Genomic DNA, 25,948 nt, shown 5'->3' on the forward strand with positions numbered 1-25,948 from the left:
CGCATTTACACACTTAAAAAATCTAGTTAAAAGGATTAGTTGTCATAACCAAAAATAACTTAATTTAAAGAGAGCTTTTATTTTATTATATATTAAATGTACAAAACAACTAAAAAATTATACCTTTTTAAATTTAGAAGTAATATTTTAAACTTTTCCATCTTGTAGAATTAGTGTTCTATGGTATTTTCTAGTGCTTTTGTGCCAACTGTTTAGTACGTTTCAGTCTGTGCTACCTGGCAACACTGGCTCTGCCGCCGACGGCAAGTTTTCCCTAATATTTGTTGCGAATTGGTATAAAAATCGATCGCAGATTTTTCCGTATGCGAATGCGAAAGAGAAAGTGGCACAAAATGTAAAAAGTCAATCCAAAACTAGATCGGTAAACAAAAGGAACACCGAAAACAACGATTAAAACGTAAAAAAGTGTTTGAAAAATGCAAATGCGAAAGCGATTGCCCGAGAAGTGAGAGGGTGTGAGTGTTTGCTGTATGTTTGTGTGCGTGTAAGAAGAGCTGCAGCAAATTAAATATAAATAATAATGCCCAAGTGCCGTTGTTTGACAAATAATTGTGGCGCAAAATCATTACATGATTTTCAAGACGGTTTAAAGCAGTGACAGCGGAAATGTTTAATGCTCTAGCGGTCGCTGCCCCGGCGATGTGCCTATGCTAGTGTGTGTGTGTGATTGAAAAAAAGAGCTGGAAAAAGAGGAGAGTGTATGAAAGAGGAATATGCAACAACTGTGCGATTTTAGTTATCGATGGCATTTTTTCGGCTATTTCGAGAGGCCGAAAGTCAAAATCAGAAAATCTGATGTGTACACACACATTACTGCCCAGAAACAGAGAAAACGGGGCGAAAGGAAAACTACGAAAGTGGTTGCTCTGCCATGTAGGTGTATATTTGGTGCGTGTGTGTGTGAGAGGAATGCTGCTGCCCGTCTATGTATCACGTTTCGCACACTACATATTTGCGTGCGTGTGTGTGACTGTGTAGTGTTGTATAGTGCATAATTTATGGAATTTCGGATTTCTTTCGAGTTTCGTTTTAGTTTGAGATTTTTCCCTTAATTTAATCGATCTATGTGCTCGGTCTCTCTCTGTCTGCCTCTCGCTCAAAATGGTTGCATCCCCAAGAGATGCACAAAGAGCGAGCGAGAGCGAGATAAACAGACGCCGCCGCCACTAACGCACACGCACACCAATGCAAATGCAGTTAGCTGGTAAAACTTGTTTTCTCCGTCTCACCTCTCTCTCTCTCTGCTCTGCAAAAAGAGCAAAAGCCGCTATTCGAATTCGGCCGCTACTCGCCTCTTCTGCTCTCTCGCCACTCGCCGCTGGCACAACTACACTACATACTGGCTATATACCATATATATGGCCGATTCAAAGCTAGGCGAGCAAAATTTCCATTGTGTGTGGCGACCAGCGTTCGCAGTCGGTTCGGAAATTTCTGACTCGTCATTTGTGCGCAAAAAACACAAAATACAGCGCAAGAAACTCAAGCCTAAGTAATAGATTAAATACAAATATATATTTTAAATCACTGTAATTTTACGAAACCAAAAAATAACCGCTGCCTCGACTTTCATGTGCTCACAGTACGCGCGAGTGTTTGTGTTGGTGCTTCCCTATTACTCATCTTAATTTGAGCTCTGAAAAAGTATTTTTCTTTTCCGAAAAACAAAAAATAGCTGGGCCTGAATTGGAATATAGCCGCAAACTCTTACCTATTTTTTTTTGTCTACATCAACGATTAACGAAAATCCAACGACTTTCATCGTCGTTTGTGTGTTTCTGGAAGTAAATGTGTGTGTGTGCGTGTGCGGTCTATACTCGCTGCCTTTGGTTGAAAAAAGTCATTTTCTGAGTCGCTCTCTCTCGGCTTGCTCTCTTTTTGCATGAATGAAACAACGAATGAACGAACCCTTGTAATTGTGATCTATGTGCGAGTGTGTGAGTGAGTGTAGCAACAAATAAGCAAGTTAAAACAATAAGAAAATTAAGTAATAAACAAAGCTATTACAGAAAAGGAAACAAATACACCGAGCGGGGAAAAAAAGTGCATTGAAAATCTAATTCTTCTTATATTCCAGCTATAAAACAACAAAGCAACATGCTTAATTTTACATTATGTGTGTTTCATTGCCAAAGCAACGTTTACGCTTAAATCTCTCCCCAGAGAGCAGATAAATACAAAATACACATAATAAAAATCAAATCAAAACCAAACATCAAATAGCAAATTACAAACAAATTCAACACCACAACAACCACAAAATATCGAAAGTAAAGAAACGAGACGAAAGAGAGCTCTTCATTATTTGTGTATCCGTGTGTGTCGTCTCTCTCGCGTGTGTGTCCGTGCCTATACCGTTGTGTGTGTGAGAGTGTGGCTGTGTGCGTGCAGCAGAATCAATAATAAAAAATTCAAATCCAAAATAAAAAGAGGAGAAAAATCAGCAAGCCAATGTGTAAAATACTAGAGAATATCAAAATCAACAACAAATAACAACACATCGGATAAATAACAATAATAGCAATACACTATAAGCAAACAACGTTGAGAAAATGAGGTGCTGCTGCTGTGCGAAGAAAACAAGCCAAGAACTATGACGCATCAAAATCATCAGACAAACGGTGCAAGTTTGGAGGATTGCCACACAAACTTTTATGCCTTGGTGAGTACTGTGTTGTTTTTCTGTGCAATTGTTTTTTATTTTTTCGCAATGGGCTTTATTTTTTTGCTACAGTATCTAGGTCAGTGAGGATTCTAGGGGGCTTATTGGCTAGCGGGGGTGTGTTACCCAAACAGAGACAATCATTTAAATTACCGATCATGGGATCCTCGTCTTCCCCACCCTCGCTCGGCATCTCTCTCTCTTATCGATTGGCAGCCAAAATGTAGACGCCGCCGGTCAGACACAGCTGTTTATCGTTATCGCTGCAGATTCTTCGCAAATATCCTACAGAAATATGCTGTTGCACAGAAATATTTGTAAACCTGCTGTTGAACAAAAGTAGAACTTTTTAAAGTTTTATATTGTGAGAGGTTATTTCATTCCTAAGGTCTTTTACCTTTAATTGTAATATTAAAACTTTAAATTATGGCTGTTATTTATAGCTAATTCAAAATATTTCAGTTCTTAAAAAGTAATTTCCTTATCTTGTAAAATTTAAATATCAAACCAATCATAAAGTATCCAAAATGTAGAGTTTTGAAAAGTGTTTAATCACTTAATTGTCATTTTGTTGTAAGGCTTAAAAGGAAATATAACTGGTATCTGAATTTTTGGTAGTGTTAATTAAAACAGACGTTTTCCTAAAGAGTTTAATTATACATGTTGTCTTAATTAATTACAAATTTAAAAATACATTTTAACGTAAAGAGGGACATAAAAAATCAGCTTAAATTTGGCTTAAAGTTGTAAAAAGATATTTTTAGTTTCGCTGCAGATACCCCTGCTATGCAATAAATACTATCTATAAACTACACTATTTCGGCAATAATAATAAATAAGCGTTTCTGGAAACGTCAAACATTTATTCTACCCAACACAGTGAAGTTCCAGATATTTGTTAATGATAGTAGAAGATTACGGGTGTTTACTGTAGCAGTAAAAACGGGTGTCTTTGTGGCAGCCCACAGCAATTGTTGCTCTGTGACTTTGTGGGTAGCTTCGTGACTGCGGCTCGGTGACTTTCTGGCCCATAACAGGTTCTCCTTTCCCCGAGACCCAAAGTCGAAACTGAAAACTCTAGACCCGCGACTAAAAACTGAAGACTTGGGGACTACGACCGACGACTAGTTTGTCGGCCCAGCTAGTTAGTGAATGCGCTGTTGTCTCTCCGCTTTGGCATATTTCTTTAATGAATCTCGCGTCGAAAAGAGGAGATAGCAGAAATGAGAGGGGACGCAGAAGCCGAAAAAATGAAACAGAAAAGCCGAGTGAAATAGTCAGGGAAGAAGAGGAGGCGATGACGACGACAATGCGTACAATACAAGTCAACGTGCTCCTGCTCCACTTCCCCGCTCTCTTTATTCCTCTCTGCCTGTGTCTGCTTACAACTCTCTTGCAGAGTTTGGAGCAGCAAGAGAGATGGTCAAGAAGGGGGAGAGGGCCGACGCCAACGAAATAACGAAACAATAACAAACGCCAAACTTTCTCTGAGCGAGATGGAGAGCGTGGCGACAGAGCGAGACGGCGCGCGAGAGCAAGTTGAACTTGAGAGGCACGCGCGCGTGAACAAACACAAACACAGGCGAATGTCGGAATGATAACAGTCAGAGACCTCCTCCTCTCTCGTTGAAGGATTGCAAAAAGCGAGAGGGAGAGGAAGATAGATAAAAGATAGAAAAAATCAACCTACGAGATAACTCGCCCAAAAATAAAAGACAAACCAACTCGAAGCGAAGAAAAAGCAGCGAGTCGAAATGAGAGCGAAAATGAAAACACACACAAAAATGGCAAAAACGAAGAGCAGCCAAGCAAGCAGCGGAAGAATGTGGAACATACATTTTTGTCGTCAAGACGGTGGAAAAAGAGAGGGCTTGAGAATTGAATTGGGGAGAATGGCCGGTTTGGGGGAATACCTTTCGGCTCTGATTGTGTGCGTGCGCGGCCGCCTGCCTACCAGTACGTATGTGTGGGTGTGTGGGTGTTTGAAGGTGCAGTTATTTATTTTGGCGCCATCTCGCTTTGGCCCATTGATTTCAGACTGCTTGCTTGCCTTCTCTCTCGCCACTTGCCACAGCAGCAACTTATTTCTATTTTATACAAATTCTACCATCTTAAAATCTCCATAGGTTTAGTTTCCCCCACTTGAATTGTGTACAACTAGGAATACAGTTACAAAATGTTGAAATACACAAATCTTGGGATTTTAATAATCGGGGATAATTAATTTTTTGACAAACTATTGAGATGGAGAAGTGCAAGCCTACATACGCCAATATTGAAAGTTCATTGCGATACATAATTGTGTTTTTTCGTTATTTAAATTTAACGGATTTTCAGTGTAAGGATTTAAGATTCAATTACGTTGGTCACTGTTATAGAAAGGTACTATTTAATATTGACTTGCGGTTTTAGTTGGACTTGCTAACTGATATTCACAATTTGGTTAAGCCATAGTTTGATACGTACCGTTGTTCCCAAATATTTCACATTGATATACAATAATAAAATTCAATTAGTGGTATTATTCCTTTCTTTTCACGAAACAGATGATAATAAAATGTTTATATTAATGAAAAATTCGATTCTTGTGCGGAAGTCTAGTATTTTTCGTTTGTAAAATTGGGGACTGCTGTATAAAGCCAACGCAACTGCAACGGAAGCAGCCAATGACGACCCCAAATGGCTAAAAAAGCTAAAAAGCCAGCAAGCTACATAAGCCCAGTTAGTCAGTCACTCATTCTTCTTTTTCTCCGCGCTTCTCTCTCGTTTTCGCTTTTTGTTTCTTCTTCGGTGCCCCAAGTTTCTCATGTCTCTGCTGCAGCTCCTCCTTCTTCCCCACTCCTCCTTCCCACCCTCTGCCGTTTTTTTCGTGCTTTTGCTTTGAGTTGCGAGGCAGCGGAAGATTTTCGAGCTTCGCTTTGGTCGTTTATGCTTTGCCTGTTTTTGTTGTTGTTCGTTGTTGCTGCCAAGTGCAATGAGGAATGTATTTTACATGTGTGTGTTTTTTTTAAAGATTTCGCAACACTGGTAAATTAGTGGGCAACAACTCAAGATTATTATCGTTTTTGCATAGATTGAAATACACTTGTTAAAAGTCTTTATACCACAGTTCTTAAAGATGTATTCAAGATATAAGATATTGTGTAGAAAAGTTTCTGTATTATGTCGTTTCGTATTTACAAAAAAAATGTAGCAGATTAATATATTTTTTGCTTGACTTTCCATCGATTCTCAAATCGTGACAAAATTAGCAATTCGTAACTCAATCTAACGTCATCGTTAGAATTGGCGTTTAATGAAAAATCCGATAAAGCAGTTTACTATTAAAATCTCAGTGAGTCAGATGGGTTGGGATGATGAAGGCTTTATTTTTAAGACCTAAAGAATTTATCGATGTAAAAATAGCATCTCCGATTTTACAACAGTTTATTTATCTGGAATGGACTGGTTGGATTTTTTAAATTACTATACATATTGAAGGGATCTAAAGGAGCTGGATCACTTTAGCCTTGTAGAGAATCATTTTATTGTTCACTGTTCATACAATACATTTCATTTTAATAAACACATTTTTTAATTCACATTTATTACACTAAACATCAGCAAACACAGCTATCACTAAAATTCCATTCAATGAATCTATTGGAGAGGATTTTGGAATATAGTGAAGTTTATCCTTTTAAGATTTCACTCACAGCGTCTGCGATAACATGTCTTAAATTAGGAATTTGCTGTTTTCCGTACGTCATTTATAAGGAGATTATACAGACACGGAACGTTTGTCACGGCAGGGTAAACAAATGATAGGAACTTCCCTACAGATATATATATGTAGATAGTGGAGCGATAGTTATCAGTAGAGTGTATTACAGAACCTATTTGGCATTAGTCTGGCTACCATTACCTGCTTACATACGCATTTATGACTAATTCCCTGCTAACTCTCTATCAACCTATTACAGACTGATTTATGTGGAATAAAGTGGCGGAAGTTCGTTAACGGGGAGCGACCGAACGCATCGAGCGATCCTCTGGCAGACCCGATCCTGCGCTCCTATTCGCGATGCATCCAGGCGGACATGCTGTGCGTGTGGAGGAGGGTCCAATCCACAAAGACGGACAACGCCGACCCGAATGCCTTAAACTTCGAGATGACCACGTCGACCAAGGTCCACCCGCCCCTTTCGCTGGCCGCCGCCAAAGAGCTCTGGATCTTCTGGTACGGCGAGGAGCCCGATCTCAGTGAACTGGTCGATGCCGAGCTGCTCCGAGTGGCGGGTAAGTTTCTGGACGTGGGAAGGTTCTAATGAAATATACATACAGCTGTGTTCATTAAAATAGCAGTGCATGAGAAACTAAGAAATATAAAGGTATTTTTTCATGTCCCTTTTAGTAAGCGACGTTTTTTCACTGGTTTTTTGGAAAATAGACTGTACAGATAGAAAAAATACGTAATGCCATGCCCAGCATAATCTCCCGATCTAAAACCGATCGAAACCCAACCAGTGAAGCGACATTAAACTCAAACATTAAAATCAAAATATTAGTAAGAAAAATAATGTTATTTCTAAGCCATGGTGAATTTTGTTGCTATTTTTTCATAACACTGCTTTTAGTGAACATCGGAATTACATCGGTTTCATTCATATTTTTAAAACTATTATTACGCTGATTATAATGCGTTGAATTACACACATTTTTAAAACGATCTGCCGTAAAGCACAAAGGTTTAAGTAGTCCGGTATAAGCTACGAGGTATACAATATGACATTTTCGCAGAAGTTTCTAAATGAGTAAAACTATTTACCAGTTTGAATGCTATGTGTTACATTTAAGATCGATTGTGGTATTTTCTTGCTCTCCCTTTCTCACCCCCACACACTGACACACACATACCCGCTCTTACTCACACATCCAAGTGGGTGATGAATTTAATAAAGCTTCAAGGCCGCATCCATCGCATGCAATTGCAACAACAAATTTGCCATCTCTTTGACGGTTGTGTGTGGGTGAATCTGTGTGAGAAAAGCCAAAACAAATGCGACACACAAACAAACAAACAGAGAAACACGCAAAATACATTTCGATTGCGGCAGATGATTATTATTATTGCTCTCCTGATTCTCTCTACGTTTTTCTCCATCCCCGTCGTTTTGCAATCTTTCTTCCTCGCCTTTTCATTTTCCTTTGGCGTCATTCAACTCACATGGCGTCGTATTGAACCGTCGGCAACAGAAAAGAGAAAAAATAAAAGGAAAAAAGCAACAACTGTCAAACGTAGGCGGTTGTCTCCTCTCTTTCGTCGACTTTCACACGGAAATAAAAAGTTCCATGTGTTAAATACATACATCATTTTTTTTTAATAACGTAATGTAAATGTTAAGATTAAATGTGCTAATTGCACCAGTGTCTTCTAAACATAAATGTTAACAAGTTCCTAACTAAATATAATAATAATTAATAATATTATAATATAATTAAAATATTTAAACTCGGCTTTCCGAGTTTACATTAAAACCATTTAATATTCCTTAAATCTTATCAATTCTTTTATTGTGCATCAAAGAAGGAAAGAGGAAGCAGTAATGCCGAAACGTCACCTGTCATTTGCAATGTTTTCGCTAGCTTTTTCTCTTTCGCTCTCCGTCGCTCTCTGGTAATTATGCAAACGAAGAAGGAAGGTGCTCTCACGCTCCCCCTTCTTCTCTGCTCCCCTCTCGCTTGCTTCTTCGAGGGTTGTTCAATATCAATACACACAACTGGCCTTCGAAAGAAGCTCGCTCTCTTTCGCACACCCCATCTCCATTTCTTTCGTCTCTTATCAGCCATTGCGTGTGGCTACTATTTATTAAATATTTTTGTTATTGCCTCATTATCTCTGACCGCTAACTACGTACTACATACTACACTACGTACATTGTTCAACGTAGAATTTGAATTGAGGTTTCGGCTTTTCCATGGCAAATTCCATTACCCACTAAGCAACCGCAGGTCGCTCGAGATCCGTAATTCCGTTATCTTATTAAATATGAATGTTAAAGATATCACAGTCTTTCAAAGAATTACTGTTAAAATATAATGGTTCCTTATTATCCACAAGTTAATATAATAAAGCACAACAAAAATATAAAGGCTATTACTTTAACCTTATATATAACTACCTTATAATAATTCCCAAAAGTAATTATTATTTATTGGAGAGTCGATTAAAAAAAAAAATTTTCAATTGGACTTTTTTTAATAAGTAGCCGTATAAATTTTTTATAATGCATAATTATTTATAAGTCGTACTGTGTACATATGTAAAAGATCATAATTTTTTCAATAGTGTTTTGATCAAACATACAATTTTATTCCTATTTAGAACTCAAAATTTCGCATCCGTTTAGCCCTCCAGAAGTTCTCATTTACCCACCGTTTCTCTTTGAAGTTTCCGAACGAGATAAGGAAGTCCGACTGTATCTTTTCATATCTGCCTACGTCATTGTGGCCCAATGATTTTACAGTTAGCTTGTTCTGCCGTCATACGTTAGCCGCCTTTTGAGGCGCGCATTTTTTTACCGTCTGGAGTTGAGAGTTGAATGCACGTTGATTCCACCGCTGATGGGACTTCGCGTTGTTTTTCGTGTTAGCCTTTGTCATTGCGTTATTTTATTTATTGCACTTTTAATGACAAGGACATTGACTAATTACATTGACATTACTTTGTCTGCGTTTTTTGGTCGAATTTTCGTATACTTTTTATAGCTTTTTCGGCCATAAACAACGCAACTGGCAAAAAAAATTGTCGTTTTGTTTTTGTGTGTGTGTGCGTGCCCGCAAATGCGTGTGAATGAAATTCTGAAAGAGAGCGGAGAGACGAAGAGAGAACACCTTGTTACTGTTACTAGCTCTCTGATTTGCTGTACATGAAAACGGCAACGCCGCAAATCTCAGCCAGTCAGCACAGTGGAATAAAAAATTATACTTCAATGCATAATATATTTTAGGATTACATGTTCTTTACGATTGAGTTTTATCAACTTAAATTATAACAAAGTACGCCCAGAAATTTCTGAGTAATTTGAGATGAAGTTCAGGTTTAAATATTCCGTAAAAAGTAATTCCTATATTTTTAAAATTAGCCACAATATTAAAATCTTGATTTGACATATTTTTTTTTTCCGCGGAGAGTGTGGTAAATGTGTAATACACAGCAATCTTTTTAAAGTTTTACAATTTAGAAGGACAAATGTTTTTTGTTTGTATTTTTAATTGAATATGTATGAATGTATCATGTGTTTGTCATGCAGTTGTTGTTATTCTAAATACACCTTTTACTCCCATAGTAAACTAATTTGCATGCTTATTGTATTGCTTTTGGGTTTTTTTTTTCCCCTTCATGCTGTTTGCCTTTTCTACCATTTTTTTGACCATTATAAAGGACAGTAGACGTCAACGTGAAACACACCTATACCCTGAAGAATTAAAGGACACCCCCAATTTCCATTTATGTTTAAAAATAATAAAATAACAACCCGCACACACTACTTGTTGTCATTGTACTCAAACTGTTTGTTGTTGTACTCCGATGGCATACGACTTTACCTCAAACAGCTGTCACATTTATTTGTGTGTGTTCTGGGGCAGATGTGTATGTGTGCTTTACAATTGGAGCCAATAATTACGTGCTGCTCTCTGCAAATCATAGAGAAAGAGTCGCAGAGAGATTCTCTCTTTTTGCGATTCTTGGCTCCCGATGAGCTTAAACTGGTTTGCAATCGTGGTCTTAATTACAATGCGCTTTATTGCTCATTTTGTAGTTGTTTTTTTTTTTAAGTCTTTTGTATTCGTGTGGTTTTACCTGGCTTTTGGCTTTTCGATTTGTTATTGCGATTACTAAACATATTTTGAATGTGTGTACGCTCAGATTATTGACCTTGATTAAACATTTGTTGCTGCTTGTTGTTATGTGTGTTCGTTTTTTGTTTTCATTATGTGTCACGCAAATGCAAAACTGCTAAATAACGCTCTCTTAATTACACGTTACAGTTCTTGTGAAATTCTCAAACACATTCTCAGAAAGAGAGTGCGCAAGAGGAGAGGAGATCTGCTGCGATAGCAAAATGCTAACCTAAAATAGCAATGTTTTTTTTTGGACCACAAACAAAAAGGCCAGTAAAGAGAGTGTGCGTGTGTGGGTGAACAAGAACGAGTGCACGCCTAGCGGCACTTTGTCTCCCAAACAACCACTCTCTCTCTTACTCGCTGCTTTCCACAGAGCGACATGCCACCTCTTTACCATCTCTTTAAAAACAACGGAGAGGGAGAGAAGCAGCAACATGTGCACAAACCACACGTGCTAAAAAAAATACACCCACACAGACAGCTTCTACGTGTTTGTGGAATTTGCATTGAGCAGTCGCCGTCGATTCCGATTCCCCGATTCCGATTCACCCGATTACAATTCCTGTTCCGAAGCTAAGAAGAAGGAAAAAGGGAAAGATGATGATATTTAGCAGCTGTGGTGGGAGAAGGTACCACAGTCCATTGAAGCTAAAGAAAGCTTAATGAAAAACATGTTATTACAGTTATAAATCCCATAAAAAGAAAACATTTACTTTTCAATTGCTTTGTATTAGAATACAGTATTGTATTTCAATACTTAAACGTTAAAAAAAATGTTTTGTGTTATTTCGTAATGTTGGGAAATTTTAAAAACATTCTTTGAAATTTTCTAAATTACCACCTCATATAATCTTCTGTGAGAACATTGTATTTTGTTTGCTATCGCTTGAAGTCACTCTTCTGCATCCGTATTGTTTTTTGTTTGCCGTTTCGCTTCGCTCGTCTCTTGATTTCCTTTTATTTGTTTGTTTGCTGAGAGAGTGGCTGAAGCTGCAGTTGTTGTTGCTTTTGTTTCGACAGGCCTACCCTTGCGGACATTTATTTATAATTTTGGCGAGCTTTGAACTTTTCGCCGTTGAGTAGTGTGTCAATGTGTGTGTTTTATGTGTGGTGTGTGACCTGAGAGAAGAAGAGAAACGAAGAAGAGCCGGCCTGCAGGATGGAAATTGGAAGCATAGGCATGGGAACATGTAGATGGCGGAATAATAATAGTGGTAAGGATGAGGAGGTGGACGAGGATGAAGAGAGGAGTCAGACTCTCTCACGCACTCACACACACACTGGCATAATCGTACATTGCCCTTGTATGCCAAAGTGTGTTTGTGAGTTTTTAAGCGTCGTTGTAAAAAAAAACTCACGCTGATCTCATTGAAGGGGAAAACAGTAGCCATAAAATACAACCAAAATAGTTATCATACTGCTAAGCCATTTTTGCTTTGCGTTTGTTATTTGTCCATGTTGTTTACCTTTACGTAATTATCCGTGAAACACTGTTGACCCACGGAGAAGAAACAGTAGAAATCAATGCACGCGTGGGAATCGAAGAGAAAGAGCGAAAGAGAGATTTACCCCGTAGTATATTTGAAAGTGTGTGTGTGTCCGTTAAAGGTGGGGGTGGATGCTAGGAATTTTCCAAAAATTTCTAGACTTTCCTTTCTATTTTTTTACAAATCCTCCCTCCTATTATTCCCACAGTCTTCTTCTGCCTTTTCTTTATGTTTCAAGTGTTTGCACTTCCGCTTCGAATTTTTGTTTTGTTGCTTGGCGGTTTTTTGTTTCCACCTCTTACATCTCTTCTCTTCTCATGCTGCATTTTTACATATTCCGTTGTACACATATTTTTATCTTTATCCACCGCTTTGTTTTTTTTTGGCCCGCTCTGTTCCTCTCTCTTTCTAGCATTCAACCCCTCTCGCTCTAAGTTTGTTTGTCATTTTTCTAAAAGAACGATAAAAATGCAAAACGAAAACAAAACAAAACAATAACAAATTGGAATATTCCTAAAAGTTATGTTTTTCTTAAGGCGTGCGCGCGTCGGTACAAGAAAGAGAGAAGAAAAGTGGTTGTGAAAGAGAGGGGGGTCATTTGAGGCTGATTGTTTTACGTTGTAGACGCCTCTTCTCATTATTTCTCTTGCTGTTAATTCTGGTTATTTCTTCCACTTGTTTTTGGGTATTTTCCACTTTTACATTTCAATGAAGCCCCGAAATCAAATAAAAAATAGATGTTGACAAAATAGAGAAATACACTCGGCGCTTGAAGATGCCTTCAGAATTGGAGCTTCGGGAACGTTTTACTTATACTTGACAACATTAAATAAGGCAATAACCTATTGATTTTCAAGTAATAAGATCTAATTTCAACTGTTGTCAAAAAGTTGTGTACATGTATAAATCCTAGTACACCTTAAACGCCTTAAAGACTCTTGATATAGATTTATAATCTAAGTGTTTATTTATCTTTTATCCATAAAGAATAAAATATATATTTTACAAATTAATATAATAACATTAATAACTTTCTTCTATTATTTATTTATTTCTTAGCCAACCAAGCGCTGTGGAATGGCACCTGGAAAGGAGCTCTCACCTACGAGTGCCGATCGCTGCTCTTTAAGGCGCTGCACAATCTCATGGAGAGGTAGAATCATACAGAAAATAAATATCAAATTTAAACTAATGTTTATTACCAAAATTTACCTCAGATTCGTGCTTACCAAGGACATTGTCCGCTTTGGAAAATGGTTTGTGCAGCCCTGCACCTCCAGCGATCGCCTCTTTGGACGCAGGTATGTGCCTGGATGTGCAACAGATTCGGTATACATATACAGAGACTGTTCGGATATATGCGTTATCTTTTGTGAAAAAGCTGAAAATTTTATCAAATTCACAATACGGCAATATCCCAGAATAATGAACAGGAACTCTGTGCAATGACATTGAAGCTTGTGGCATTGCATCGTTCTTCCTGCGACATTTCTCATCTATTTGATTCTCTCATAACGAATCAATATTATCCAGTTTATTCATAGCTATGAATTTTCGATTAATATCATTACTACAAAATTCATTTTTCTAAAAATCTTTTAATCAACAAAAATACCTTTTTTTTAAACAAAATATTGGGCTTATAGGCTTAACTCCACTTTGCTAATCATTTCCAATCTTCTTGCAGCTCCCAGCACTTGTCCTTCTCATTTACGTTCTTTGTGCACGGCGACACAGTTTGTGCCTCCATTGATTTGCGCGAGCATCCCGCCGTGCGTCCGCTGACCAAGGAGCATTTGGCTGAAGCTGCGGCAGCCTTTGCAGCGACCAGTTCTCCGCCAGGTTCAAATGGATCTACGGCGACAGCAGGCGGAGCAGTGCCTAATCCTGGTCAGGATCCAAATGGAGCCGGCATGGAGGCACTGGACGGCGGAGAAGGAGCGGCCAAGGCAGCGCCACCGCCGCACGCGCGTAAGGTGATGCTGGCCCCCTTTGGAATTGCGGGCATACTCACCGGCAATAGTTATAAGGCCAGCGATCCCATAGCCGAGAAGATCCTTGAGGATTGGGCCTCGTTTTTTCCGCTGTGCAATAAGGACAACACGGATGTGCCACCCGTGGTGGAAGTGGTGTCGGGTGAGTAAATACTTTTAGATTAATTTCTCTCCAGGGATGCAGTCTAATTGGTTTAATTTTCATCCCCAGGTGGTCATAAGATGTATCATCCCACGAACTACGTACTAGTCACAGACCTGGACGACATGGAGCACATGGAGTTCGTCGAGATGCAGAAGATGCAAAGCCCAGTGGGTGGAGCGGCGGCTGATGTAGCTGTTCTGGCCTCGCTTTCCTGCCCACCTGGAGCAGCAGTTGCTCCTCCAGCAATGGGCGCAGCTCCATCTGCAACAGCGGTTCCCTTGGGTCCAGCTTCCCTCAATGCTCCAGCAGGAGCAGGAGTTGGAACTACTGCATCTTCTGCCGCCAAAGAGATATCCCGCAAGGCAGCTCCACAAGCGGTCAGCGCCCTGGAACGTCTCGCCTTCCAACCCTACTATGATCAAAGGCCCACCTCGGGCTTCACCTTCAATACCAACAATACTCACATACCCGCCTCGGCTGCCGTGGAAATGCCGGAACGAACCTGGCAGGATTGCGTGATGAACACGCTTCATGTGGATGCAGCAGCGGCGGCAGCAGCAGTTGCTTCTTCTACTACCGCCTCGGGAACTGTGTCATCATCTGCGGATGGCGACGAGAATGAGCTGAATAAACCGCCGCAGCAGGACTCAAAGCAACTGGTGCAGCAGCAGATTCAGCAGCAACAGCAGCAGCAACGTCAAAAGCTCTGGAACTTTGTGGATCCCATGCAGAAGGCACCCTGCATATGCACCAAGTGAGTTTCGATCTTTTAGATTTTTTAAAATTATAGTGGAATATTCCTGCCATGCTCTTTCTCTCTATATGCAAGGGTATTTATCCAATCTCTAGAAGTTTTCAAATTGTAGTTCAAGAGAAATTATATATCTGGAATTATCAGAGAAAATATTTCATTCTGTTAGTTTGGGTGCTGTTCGCAAGTTTAATTTTAAGAAGCTGTTTAGGCTTTGGTTTTAACAAAAAATAGTAAAGCATAAAGATATACATATATGGCATATGCTATCGTTACTTATTACCGTGATTGTGTTTTGATATTTTTTTATAGTTCCACATCTAATGCAATCATTTTGTAAAAAAAAAACCAGTTTCCATCTAGAGATTTTAAAAATACCCTTTCGTCTTTTACTTGCGCGCGTTTTTTGTTTTTTTTGTGACCCCTAAATATCTTGTTGCTGCCTCTAATATAATAACAATGTTTTTTAAATTGCATATAAAATCGATATAAACTTGATGTAGTGGAGATGTTGTGCTCCTTTGGGAAATTAGAAAAAACCCAATAAACCAAAACGAACCCGCTTTGATGGCATGCTAAAAAAAGTACCTTTACCCTAGAAACAATATGCAGTTAAAGGCGGTAGTTGACCTTATGTTTATTGTTATCTCTGCATGCGATAGGCAATAGATTTTTTTCCGTTTCTTTTTTTTTTCTATACAACTTTCTTTTGAGTTACCTAACCCACACAGCAGCAACAAATAATAAAAACTTCAGCCAAGCGACAGAGCTACGAAAGTGAAGCGTTAAATATATTGTGTTGCTAGTGTCTAAACCCGAAACAAACCAAAAAAACAAATTTCAGCGCCCAATGCAGCAGCAGTAGCAACAGCAGCAGCAGCATTAACAACATCAGCAACAACAAGCGACCGCAGCAACCGCTGGGATCGCCTGCGCTGCGAGCAGCAGTTACCGGTGCCAGTGGCAATAAGTCGTCCTCGTCATCTTCATCATCTTCGTCGTCGTCGTCCTACCAGCAGCAGCATTACCACCAGCAGCATCTGCAGCAGCAGCGACCGGGAACACCTGGGCCGCCGGCAACAGCAGTCACATCATCGCATCATTCCAGTTCCCTGGGCAACACTTGCGCCTCCAATTTTTCCGCGGGCACTCCCCGGCGTCACAATGTGCCGTTCCACAAGCGATTGCTCCATTCGCTGGCATCCACCGCCTCCTCCACGGCCTCCACCTTTAGAGGCAAAAGCCACAGCAACACCACCACAGACACCAATATACCAAAACAAAGGTTTGTGTGTTGAGTGGAGTGAAGTGAAGTGGCGTCTGTTCATTATAGCCAGTGCTGCCTATATTTTAGGTTAACGCTAATCAGTTTTCTCTTTTTTTAACATACCGTTGCGATCAAATAAGAGCACTATGGGATCCATTTTCATATATAAACGTTTTGAGATCTTTTACTTTCGAATTGCATTGCTCTAGAACGGCTGACTTTGCTTAATCAGTCACTTTTTTAAGATCCACTTTGCATCTTACTGCATCCAAAAAATAATACAAATTTGAAAAATGTTTACAAACCAAAATCATACTGAGTTGTATTCCAAAATTAAACTTTGGCCTTTTCTTTTACGAAGATATACTTGATATCTATGATCTGTTAATCTGTTGCACCTTTGCAAAATAAAACTGAAAATCTTAATATTTAGAGAAAGGTGTCTTCTCGAGTGCTACTTTTTTGGCTGTTACTGTATATATACCACAAGTCCTCTTACTTTCGCTCTTTATCCACATTAATATAATTTTATTTCCACTCGGTTCACACGCTCTGTTAACCTTTGGATTAATGTTTTATTATTTTGTTGGTTAGTTTTGAGAATATTGTTTCTGCCCTTTGCGAAACACATTGGAATCAAAAGAGGGGCGCATTTAATTCATCACGTCTCCCCCTCCCAAAAAAAAGGAGTCAACACACACACAAACATTTACGCGTCGTCATCTTGAAATAACAATTTCTAATTCCAATTCACTTAATCGCTCTTGGTAATTGGTAAATTAGCTAGCCACATTCTAAGCAAATTAAAAAGCAACTCTACAACACAAAAGCCTGCAAGCAACGGCCTAATAACAAATTGTATAATATTTTCCATATCAAGGACATACAACACGTTTTGTAGCACCTAGCCTAGCTTAGTAATCTACTGCCCCCCACCCTCGTACACCCCGAAATCCACTTCCCCATTGTCGTTCTCATTTTCTCATGGCCCGTTTTGCAAATACTCGTATTCGATACTGGATTGAGTTTAAATACTTTGGTTTTGGTGCCGCATGTATCTTTGTTTCAATTCTCTAAGGTTTGATGCATTTTGTGGAATGATTTTAGTTTTATTTGCTGGTTTTCTTTATTGTAAATAACATAAGCACATATTATATAAACTATATGGGTGTGCAAAGTATTTTTAAAGTTTACTTGAACAAACAATTGGAGTGTCTTAAAGCTAAATTAGAAATAGATTTTTAAACTTTATTTTAATGTATTTATCTTTTATGACACCATAGTATTTGGAACTCCATATAAACTTTAACAAAGAGCACCTCTTTTAAACAATATTATTTTGCAGCTGTAACGGTTTGGTTATTACATCTAATCTTAAAACAATGGATATGGTTTTATGATTAATTTTGCTATGGTTATTTTGTGGCACTTCTGTTGCTGGAGTATCCCAAGTAATATAATATATATTTAAATGATTAATAAACGCGCATACCTTTGTATACATAGCTACATTATACGTAGATAAGACATTGTACATAACCTTTCGATAAATAATGAGACACCACTTAATCTTAAAATAATTTATCCAATATGCTAATTTTAATATACATGTTTTTCTATTCCGACAGAAATCTGGGGAATACACCTCATGGAACACCACATGGCGGAGCTTCGACGTACTCCCGCAATTCCTTGGGTGGCGATTCATCGATGCCGGTGGCCTCCGTGGAATCACCGGCAACGCCAGCTCCCTCTCCGCATCCGAATTCGGCGCATTCGCAACCGACATCCGTGCCGCCCGCTGAGCAAGTGAGTGAAAGTGACGACCCAAAAACAAATGTGCAGACCCCTAGCCAACTTGTTTCACAAACACGATGTCCATCTCTGTCCACTTTACAGCTGCTCAATATGAGTCCTCATGCGCCAACTTCGGTTTCCAATCTGCAACAGCCGCCGACGCCTATAGACCACCTGCTAGACAAGAATACACCGGCTCCCACGCCAACTGACCAGCACGACAACAAGAGCATTACGGCCTCGCCTTATGTTCATCAGACGCCCAGCGTAGAGCCGCCCTCCTATACGGATCATGCGGCCGGCGGAGGAGCAGCTGGTGGGCAAGGCATTGGTACGGGTCCAGGAAGTGTGCCCGCCCAGCAACCGGCCACGCCCACGGCAGCAACATCAGCTGGCGGCGCCGGATCTGGCGGACCTTCAAATGCAATTGGAGGGAATGGAATGGGCACTATAAGTGTCAAGAAGCTTGAGATGCAGCAGCATACTCCATTGGCGGCTATGGCCATCAAGCAGGAGCCTGGTGTTCAAGGTCGGGGGGTCGGAGGTGTTACCTCCACCACGGAGGCCTTGAACAACTTTAAGCGACTGTACAACCCGCCAAAGCTGACGTTAAAGGATCCGGACAGCTTCTACGACGAGGAGTGGCTTAAGGAGGTCATCTACGACTTTCAGTACCAGGAATACTGGTACGTGTTTTTTTTTTGTTTTCCTAAACATCGCTTTATTTTCGAATTTTCACTACTACAGGGACTATAGCACGGTGAAACGTCCGAAAATGGAAAAGCAACGGCGACCTAGGTATGCCAAGAACCTCTACGAAGGGCAAACCCACGTGAAGCCCGTGATGCCTTCGCCAGGATCCGTTTATGGCTCGCAGTTGCTCTCTTTGGATGAATCAGCAGGCTCAGCAGGAGGAGGCGGTGGAGGACAGGCGGCTGGCAGCTCCGGCGGAGGACTAGTGGGCATTGCCAACAGTACTGCCAGTGGCAGTGATGTAGAAGCCGATGGCAGCAGCTTCTTCCAGGGATTGAATATTAAGACAGAGCCCGGATTGCATTCCCCCTCTTGCAAGGAAACGTCGAAATCTTCTGGCGGCAACAGCAGCGGTGGAGGAAGTGGTAGCGGGGGTAATCTCTTCACAGCTGAAGGTTTGAATCCCTCTCTCAATGATCTGGAGCAGTTGTTTGAAACGAGCTCGAACGACGAGTGCAGCAGCGTGCAAATCCACACACCGCCCGATTCTAATAACCCCTCGAATGGTGGCTGCAGTGCTGTGACCAATACGATCGAAGACCTCAAACGGAGCACAGCGGTGGCCAGTGCGGCCGTGGCAGCGGCAGCAGCAGCTGCGGCCTCAGGAGCGGGCAATATTCAGGCGGAGGATCTTACTAAGATGTTTCCTACACCACCCTCTCACGAGCAGCAGCACCCGAACTCGAGTCCCTGCCAAACGGACGTGGTCATGACGGATCTCAGTGTGGACACCACCACAACCAATATAACCAGTAGTATCACCACGACCTGCAATACCACTATCACGAGTAGTATAAACACCACCACAACAGGCTGTAGCAACCCTAGCAACAGTATTATGCTGGCTTCCGTTCAAGCTCCCGTCACCGTGGTGGCCATTCAGACTGTCTCCAAGATGGTGAAGCAGGAATATAACCTGGAACTGGGTAGCCCTATGGAAGAGCCCATTGATGACTGGGACTATGTGTACCGAGCACCGCAACAGGAGAAGTTTGTAGGCTCCACGCGATATGCTCCATTGACCAACCTGCCCAGTCAAACACAGCCGCCGCTGACTCTGCCTACGGGATGCTTCTATCAACCCACCTGGAGTAGTCACAAATCAAGAGCAGCTACATTGGCTAAAGCAGCGGCAGCTCAACAGCAGCAGCATCAGAAACATCAGGCCCTTCAGCAGCGCATCCAATTGCATCAGCAGAAACTACAGCAGCTCCAGCTCCAGAATCAGCAGCAACAACAAGCTGCTGCCGCAGCAGCAGCGGCGGCAGCGGGAGGAGTTGGCCACCAGAAGCACCAGCATCAGCATCTTCATGATCTCCTGTCAGCGGCGCCGAGGACACCATTAACGCCCTCCACTGTTCCTCAACCGTTGAGCAGTGGTGGCAGTCAGTATTTGCTGAATCAGTTGAACTGCCCACAAGCACCACCTGGGGCATCCATGCAGCAGCTTATGCACCGAGCGGGGATGTCACCAATTTCCCCGGGACCCGGAATAGGCCCGTATGCCGCCAGAAGTAGTCCAATGTCGAGGGCAACTCCTACGCATCCGCCACCGCCATATCCCTATGACTTGGCTGTGGCTAGTCCCGCTACCTCCACATCGTCGTACTTGAACCGGCCGCTTCACTCGCAGGAGCATCCACACATGCATGGTATGGGCGGCGGAGCAGCGGGAGGTGTGGGTCACGGAACAGGAGCTGGCGGGCACATGGGTATGATACCTTACACTGGCGATGCGGGCATTGCCAGTGGTGGAACAGCGATGACAGCCGGATCCTCGACCCTGCTTCAGGAATTACCAGAAGTAAATTCTGTCCTAGTTAACATACTGCTTTACGATACCGCCTTGAATGTCTTTCGGGATCACAATTTCGATAGTAGCAGTGTGTGTGTGTGCAATGCGGATACACAAAAGATCGGCAATATTCGCGGAGCTGATTCCGGAGTATATGTACCCCTGCCAGGGGTTAGCTTTAATCCTTTCCCTTCCGGAGCTGGAGGTGCTGCGGCTGGACAGCGAATGCTCAATGGACCCAGCTCCGCCGGTTTTGGCGGCATGCGGATGATCAGTGCCTTTGGGGGTTCGCCAGCCTCAGCCTCGATGCCCGGAGCTGGCTCCGGACATGGCCATGGTCCGAATGGCGGCTCGAACTCGTCGTCTTGCACGCCGCCCAGCAGTAATCCCCATATCACCGGCTATGTGGACGATGATCCCGTGGAATGTACGTGTGGTTTCAGTGCAGTGGTCAATCGAAGACTCTCTCATCGCGCTGGACTCTTTTACGAAGATGAGGTGGAGATCACGGGCATCGCGGATGATCCGGGCAGGAACAAGCAGCCTACATTGCTCAGTATCATCCAGAGTCTTAGCAGGAAAAACCAAATCAAGCAGGGACCTGGAGAACCGAGCTCTGCCTTGGAAAAAATCGGAGCGGGTGGATTGCCTAGTGGTCAACTGGAGCAATTGGCTCATGCTGTATTTGACCTGCTATTGGATCAGTGCTCTATCATCCAAACATCTAGTAGTTCGGTGCACAGAGCTCTTCAGTCCCATCGGAGGCGAATGTCCCGTCAACGAAGGATCTTCGGCACCAATGGAGCACCTACTGCTTCATTGGCATCAATTGCAAATGTTCTAGAGTTTATGGATGCACACGACGTTATAAGTTTGGCTCTGGAGCAGTCGAGATTGGCATTTGAAAACCAACGTATGGACAACATGATGGACTTCCATGGAAATGGTAGCAGTAGCTCTCATCAGCAACAGCAACTCACAGCTTTTCATGCACCACCAGCTGCTTTGCGTCACAAGCTAGCGGGTATTGGTGCTGGTCGGTTGACAGTTCACAAGTGGCCATATCTTCCCGTCGGTTTCACCCGTAGCAATAAGGAGATTGTACGCACCATGAATGCTATACAGCCGATGCTGCAGAATGCATTCCATTGCAAATCGAGGGGCGGCTCAGGTTCCAAGGATGCCAGTTCGTACAACACGGTGAGTGGACCGCTAACCTGGCGCCAATTCCATCGCCTGGCAGGCCGTGCATCCGGACAATGTGAACCCCAACCGATACCATCCGTGGTGGTGGGCTACGAGAAAGATTGGATCTCGGTGGCACCGCACTCTATCCACTATTGGGATAAGTTTCTCCTGGAACCGTACTCTTATGCCCGGGATGTTGTCTACGTGGTGGTGTGTCCCGACAACGAGCATGTGGTGAGTTGCACCCGCAGCTATTTCCGGGAACTAAGCAGCACCTACGAGATGTGCAAGCTGGGAAAACACACGCCCATTCGAGGATGGGAAGGCTTCCTTCAGGTAGGCGCTGCTCGCAACAACGTGCCCGCGGATCGGGAAACGACCCCTTTAGATGATTGGCTGCGTACCCTGGAGCACGCTGCTCTGGCGGAGCAAATTCGTCGGTATGCAGTTGCCTTTATTCACCAGTTGGCTCCATATCTGAGTCGAGTGCCAAATGATAAAACGCTGTTGAATCCACCAGATGGCACTGGGAACTCGCACACCAAAGGAGGCAGCTCTTCCTCCTCGAATAGCTCTTCAGTCAGCGGATTACCTGGCGGGGATTTAAGCACTGATAATATCAAGCTGGAGCCGGGTACAGAACCTCAAGTCCAACCAATGGAGACCAACGAAATAAAACAGGAACCCGGAACGGGAAAAGGAGTCACTGCAGCAGGTGATACCAAACCCGCTTTGATCCTTGGAGATCCATTGGGAATGGGCGAGACTTTGGAGGACATCAACCCGTCAGCCATTGTCCTTTATGTGGTCAATCCGTTCACTTTCGCCTCGGATAGCTGCGAATTGGAGCGTTTGGCTTTGATTGCTCTGCTTCGTTGCTATGCGGAACTGCTGAAAGCAGTTCCTGATTCAGTGCGATCGCAGATGAACATCCAGATTATATCGCTAGAATCGGTAATGGAACTGGGACCGTGCGGCAATCGAAAGCGTTTCTCGGACGAGATTAGGTGCCTTGCTCTTAATATATTTTCGCAGTGCCGGCGGCATCTGGTGCATGCCCAATCCGTAAAAAGTCTCACTGGCTTTGGAACGGCGGCTAATATGGAGGCGTTTCTCAAGACAAAGGATGAACCCAATCGCCGGGCTTACAAGATGTACACGGCTCCTTTTGTTCTTGCACCCATGCACGAGAGGAATGACAAAACGGACTTCTCCAGATCAGCGGGAAGTATGCATGGTCAGAATGAACATCGTTATTCGGTGATGTATTGCAATTACTGCCTGAGCGAGGATCAGGCTTGGCTTTTGGCCACCGCCACTGATGAAAGGGGCGAGATGCTGGAGAAGATCTGCATTAATATTGATGTGCCAAATCGTGCACGGAGAAGAAAAGCTCCTGCTCGCTATGTCGCCCTAAGGAAATTGATGGACTTCATCATGGGAATCATCTCGCAGACATCGCAAATGTGGCGTTTGGTGATCGGCCGCATTGGAAGGATCGGACACAGTGAACTAAAGTCTTGGAGTTTTTTGCTCAGCAAGCAACAGCTGCAAAAGGCATCCAAGCAATTTAAGGATATGTGTAAACAATGTACATTGATGTATCCACCCACAATCCTGAGTGCTTGCCTTGTGACCCTGGAGCCGGATGCCAAGCTGCGCGTGATGCCCGATCAGTTTACACCAGATGAGCGCTTCTCACAGATTTCAATGCAGAACCCGTTAGCTACTCCACAGGACGTTACCTGCACCCACATCCTGGTCTTTCCCACTAGCGCCGTCTGTGCGGTAAGTTTTTATCTATCTTTATCTAACACGATTGGTTATAATTGCTTTTTAATTTTCTTTCTCGCAGCCCTTTACGCGCCAGTTCCAAAATGAGCCGCAAGTAGATGACGACTTCCTAACCTTCGAGGAAGAGGGCAACGAGGACTTTAGCGATGCGGACATTGGAGATCTGTTCTGGGAAAGTAAGTGTTTTTTAATTTTTGTCCTTAAATGCGGATACTAAAGGTTTATCTTAAATCAGCTCACATGGACAGAGTTTCCAATCATGGTAGTCCCGGTCGCATGGATGACAATCGGAGTTGGCAGAGCGCAGGCGGTAACAACTTTAAATGCACGCCGCCACAGGAAGTAGAGGAGGTGGGTTATCCATTATATTCCACTGACAAAACATTTACTAATTTTACCTACCATTTCAGGTTGGTTCACTTAATCAGCAGCCAATATCAGTGGGTTACATGGTGTCCACGGCGCCAACCGGTCGCATGCCCGCTTGGTTCTGGTCCGCTTGTCCGCACCTAGAAGATGTTTGCCCCGTGTTTCTGAAGACAGCCCTACATCTCCATGTGCCCAGTATACAGTCTGCCGATGATATTCTCAACTCGACCAATGCACATCAGTCAGCCAACGATCATCCGCTAGACTCCATTCTCACAGCGGATGTTTTGCGCTTCGTCCTCGAGGGATACAATGCCCTTTCCTGGCTGGCGCTTGACTCCAACACACACGATCGTCTCTCCTGTCTACCCATAAATGTTCAGACGCTAATGGATCTGTACTATCTGACGGCTGCCATAGCCTAAGGTCCGGGTTCTCAGATCTAAGATTCTCAGATCCTTAGATTCTCGGATCACCTAAAATTTAAATCAATCAAACGCAGTCGCATGCTTCCGTTTGCAGAACTTCCACTAGCTATATAATCTTGAAAGAACAACAGAATACAGAACCGAAAGGATCTTGAACAGAATCAACACCAAGTAACCCTGAATAGAAGTTAACAGAATCCAAAAACACCAACAGAACAACCAGAGCAATAGCAGCAGTTAACGCAACGCACAGATTACTTAGCATAATCAACAGGAAAACTAAACATAAACCGATCACCGATGAGAGCGGCGGATACAACATTATCGTCTACCGATAAGTTTTGAACAGCAACAGCATTACTATTTATTAGTCGTCGAGAATTTGTAAAAGTGTCAAGTGCAAGAATTGTTTGTTTAATTTTATTTTTTATACATATACATAGGCTGGCGTTCGATTAGTGTTTAATATTTATAAATATACAAAGAGGAGCGAATGGAATAGCGAAAAGCAAACAACAAACAAACAACCACACACATGTAGGCATAGGTCATATATATACAATAGCGGAGTGGAGTTAACGCGAGAAACATTTTAGCATAAGTAACAAAGTTTGTACATATTTACAACCAATTCGCCGTAAGCAGCAAACCAGCAGCAGCAGCAAAACAAAACAGAAGTGTAATTATACAATTAGTAATTAGTTTACAACAAATTGGAAGAGCAGAGGAGGAGACCCTATTTAAATCTAATAAATTAAATCAATAAATTGTGTAAATTTTTGTGCAAAGCGAGAATTAGTTTAAATTTAAATTATACAAGAAGGAAGTGTAAAACAACACCGAACACACGCATTAAACGCCCCACACAATGGAAACAACAAAACATATAATTAACTGAAACTGTATACTGTAAATTGCATATATAAAAACTATATATATCTGGACGCCTAGCGCAGATGAAGAAGGACGTAGAAGGAGTAGGAGTAAGTGGAGAACGAGAACAGGAGTAGAATTAGGATGAGCGGTTAGGAAGAGTTTTTAATTTCGTGTGTTTTTTGTTGTCTCTTGTATTCGTATAATCCTAGGGAAACATTTGTACTTCACACAGATACTGAACCCAACCCACAAACAACTAACACACACACAAACACACACCACTCACATAGCCAATTTTCTAATAATGGAATACTTAAACGAAAATGTGTACAAATTAATAATAATGTTTGTAAAGAACGGGAAAGCTTTCTACACTCACCAACAACACAACAACCACAATTGAGTTTGCACGTTTAAACGATTTTCGCTAGGCTTAAGTTAAAAACAAAATCAATTAAGTAAAGAAAGATAACAATTATTAAACAATGAAATTATTTTTACCTGTGTATTTTAATTAGCGTAAATTGTGTAAACAACAAAACCTACGATTACAAAGACGTTTTCTAGTAATTATCAACACCAACACCAACACCAACATAGAAACACAACACCCCACATGCATATCTTTTAAGTAGTTTCGATTTCATTTAGTATTCTTTTTATTTGTGTAATAAACCGAACTTGTTTGCAAACCTGATTGTTCATTATTTCATTTGATTTCGCCTCCGCCTCCA

At 41.9% G+C, this 25,948-nt stretch overlaps 1 protein-coding gene and 1 non-coding gene across 7 annotated transcripts; both read left to right on the forward strand.

Moving 5' to 3' along the window:
• Nucleotides 1-225: 225 nt before the first annotated feature.
• LOC6534709 (mediator of RNA polymerase II transcription subunit 13) lies at nucleotides 226-25,906 on the forward strand. 6 transcript variants are annotated; one of them, XM_039373744.2, is made up of 14 exons: nucleotides 226-355; nucleotides 2,099-2,683; nucleotides 6,646-6,961; nucleotides 13,117-13,210; nucleotides 13,275-13,358; nucleotides 13,745-14,193; nucleotides 14,263-14,950; nucleotides 15,792-16,232; nucleotides 17,843-18,023; nucleotides 18,114-18,697; nucleotides 18,759-23,535; nucleotides 23,603-23,717; nucleotides 23,777-23,892; nucleotides 23,952-25,906. In XM_039373744.2, exons 2-14 carry the CDS (start codon nucleotides 2,615-2,617, stop codon nucleotides 24,333-24,335), a joined length of 8,298 nt encoding a protein of 2,765 aa, XP_039229678.1. In that variant the 5' UTR covers nucleotides 226-355; nucleotides 2,099-2,614; the 3' UTR covers nucleotides 24,336-25,906. The 6 variants fall into 6 exon arrangements, with proteins under 6 accessions (XP_039229678.1, XP_039229679.1, XP_039229680.1 ...); XM_039373745.2 differs by having other exon boundaries at nucleotides 264-382; XM_039373746.2 differs by lacking the exon at nucleotides 226-355 and adding an exon at nucleotides 401-418.
• On the forward strand, nucleotides 13,407-13,548 carry LOC120321641. The gene has a single exon (XR_005561393.1).
• Nucleotides 25,907-25,948: the final 42 nt, after the last annotated feature.

The sequence above is a fragment of the Drosophila yakuba genome, chromosome 3L, assembly GCF_016746365.2.
Source record: "Drosophila yakuba strain Tai18E2 chromosome 3L, Prin_Dyak_Tai18E2_2.1, whole genome shotgun sequence".
Classification (NCBI taxonomy): domain Eukaryota; kingdom Metazoa; phylum Arthropoda; class Insecta; order Diptera; family Drosophilidae; genus Drosophila; species Drosophila yakuba.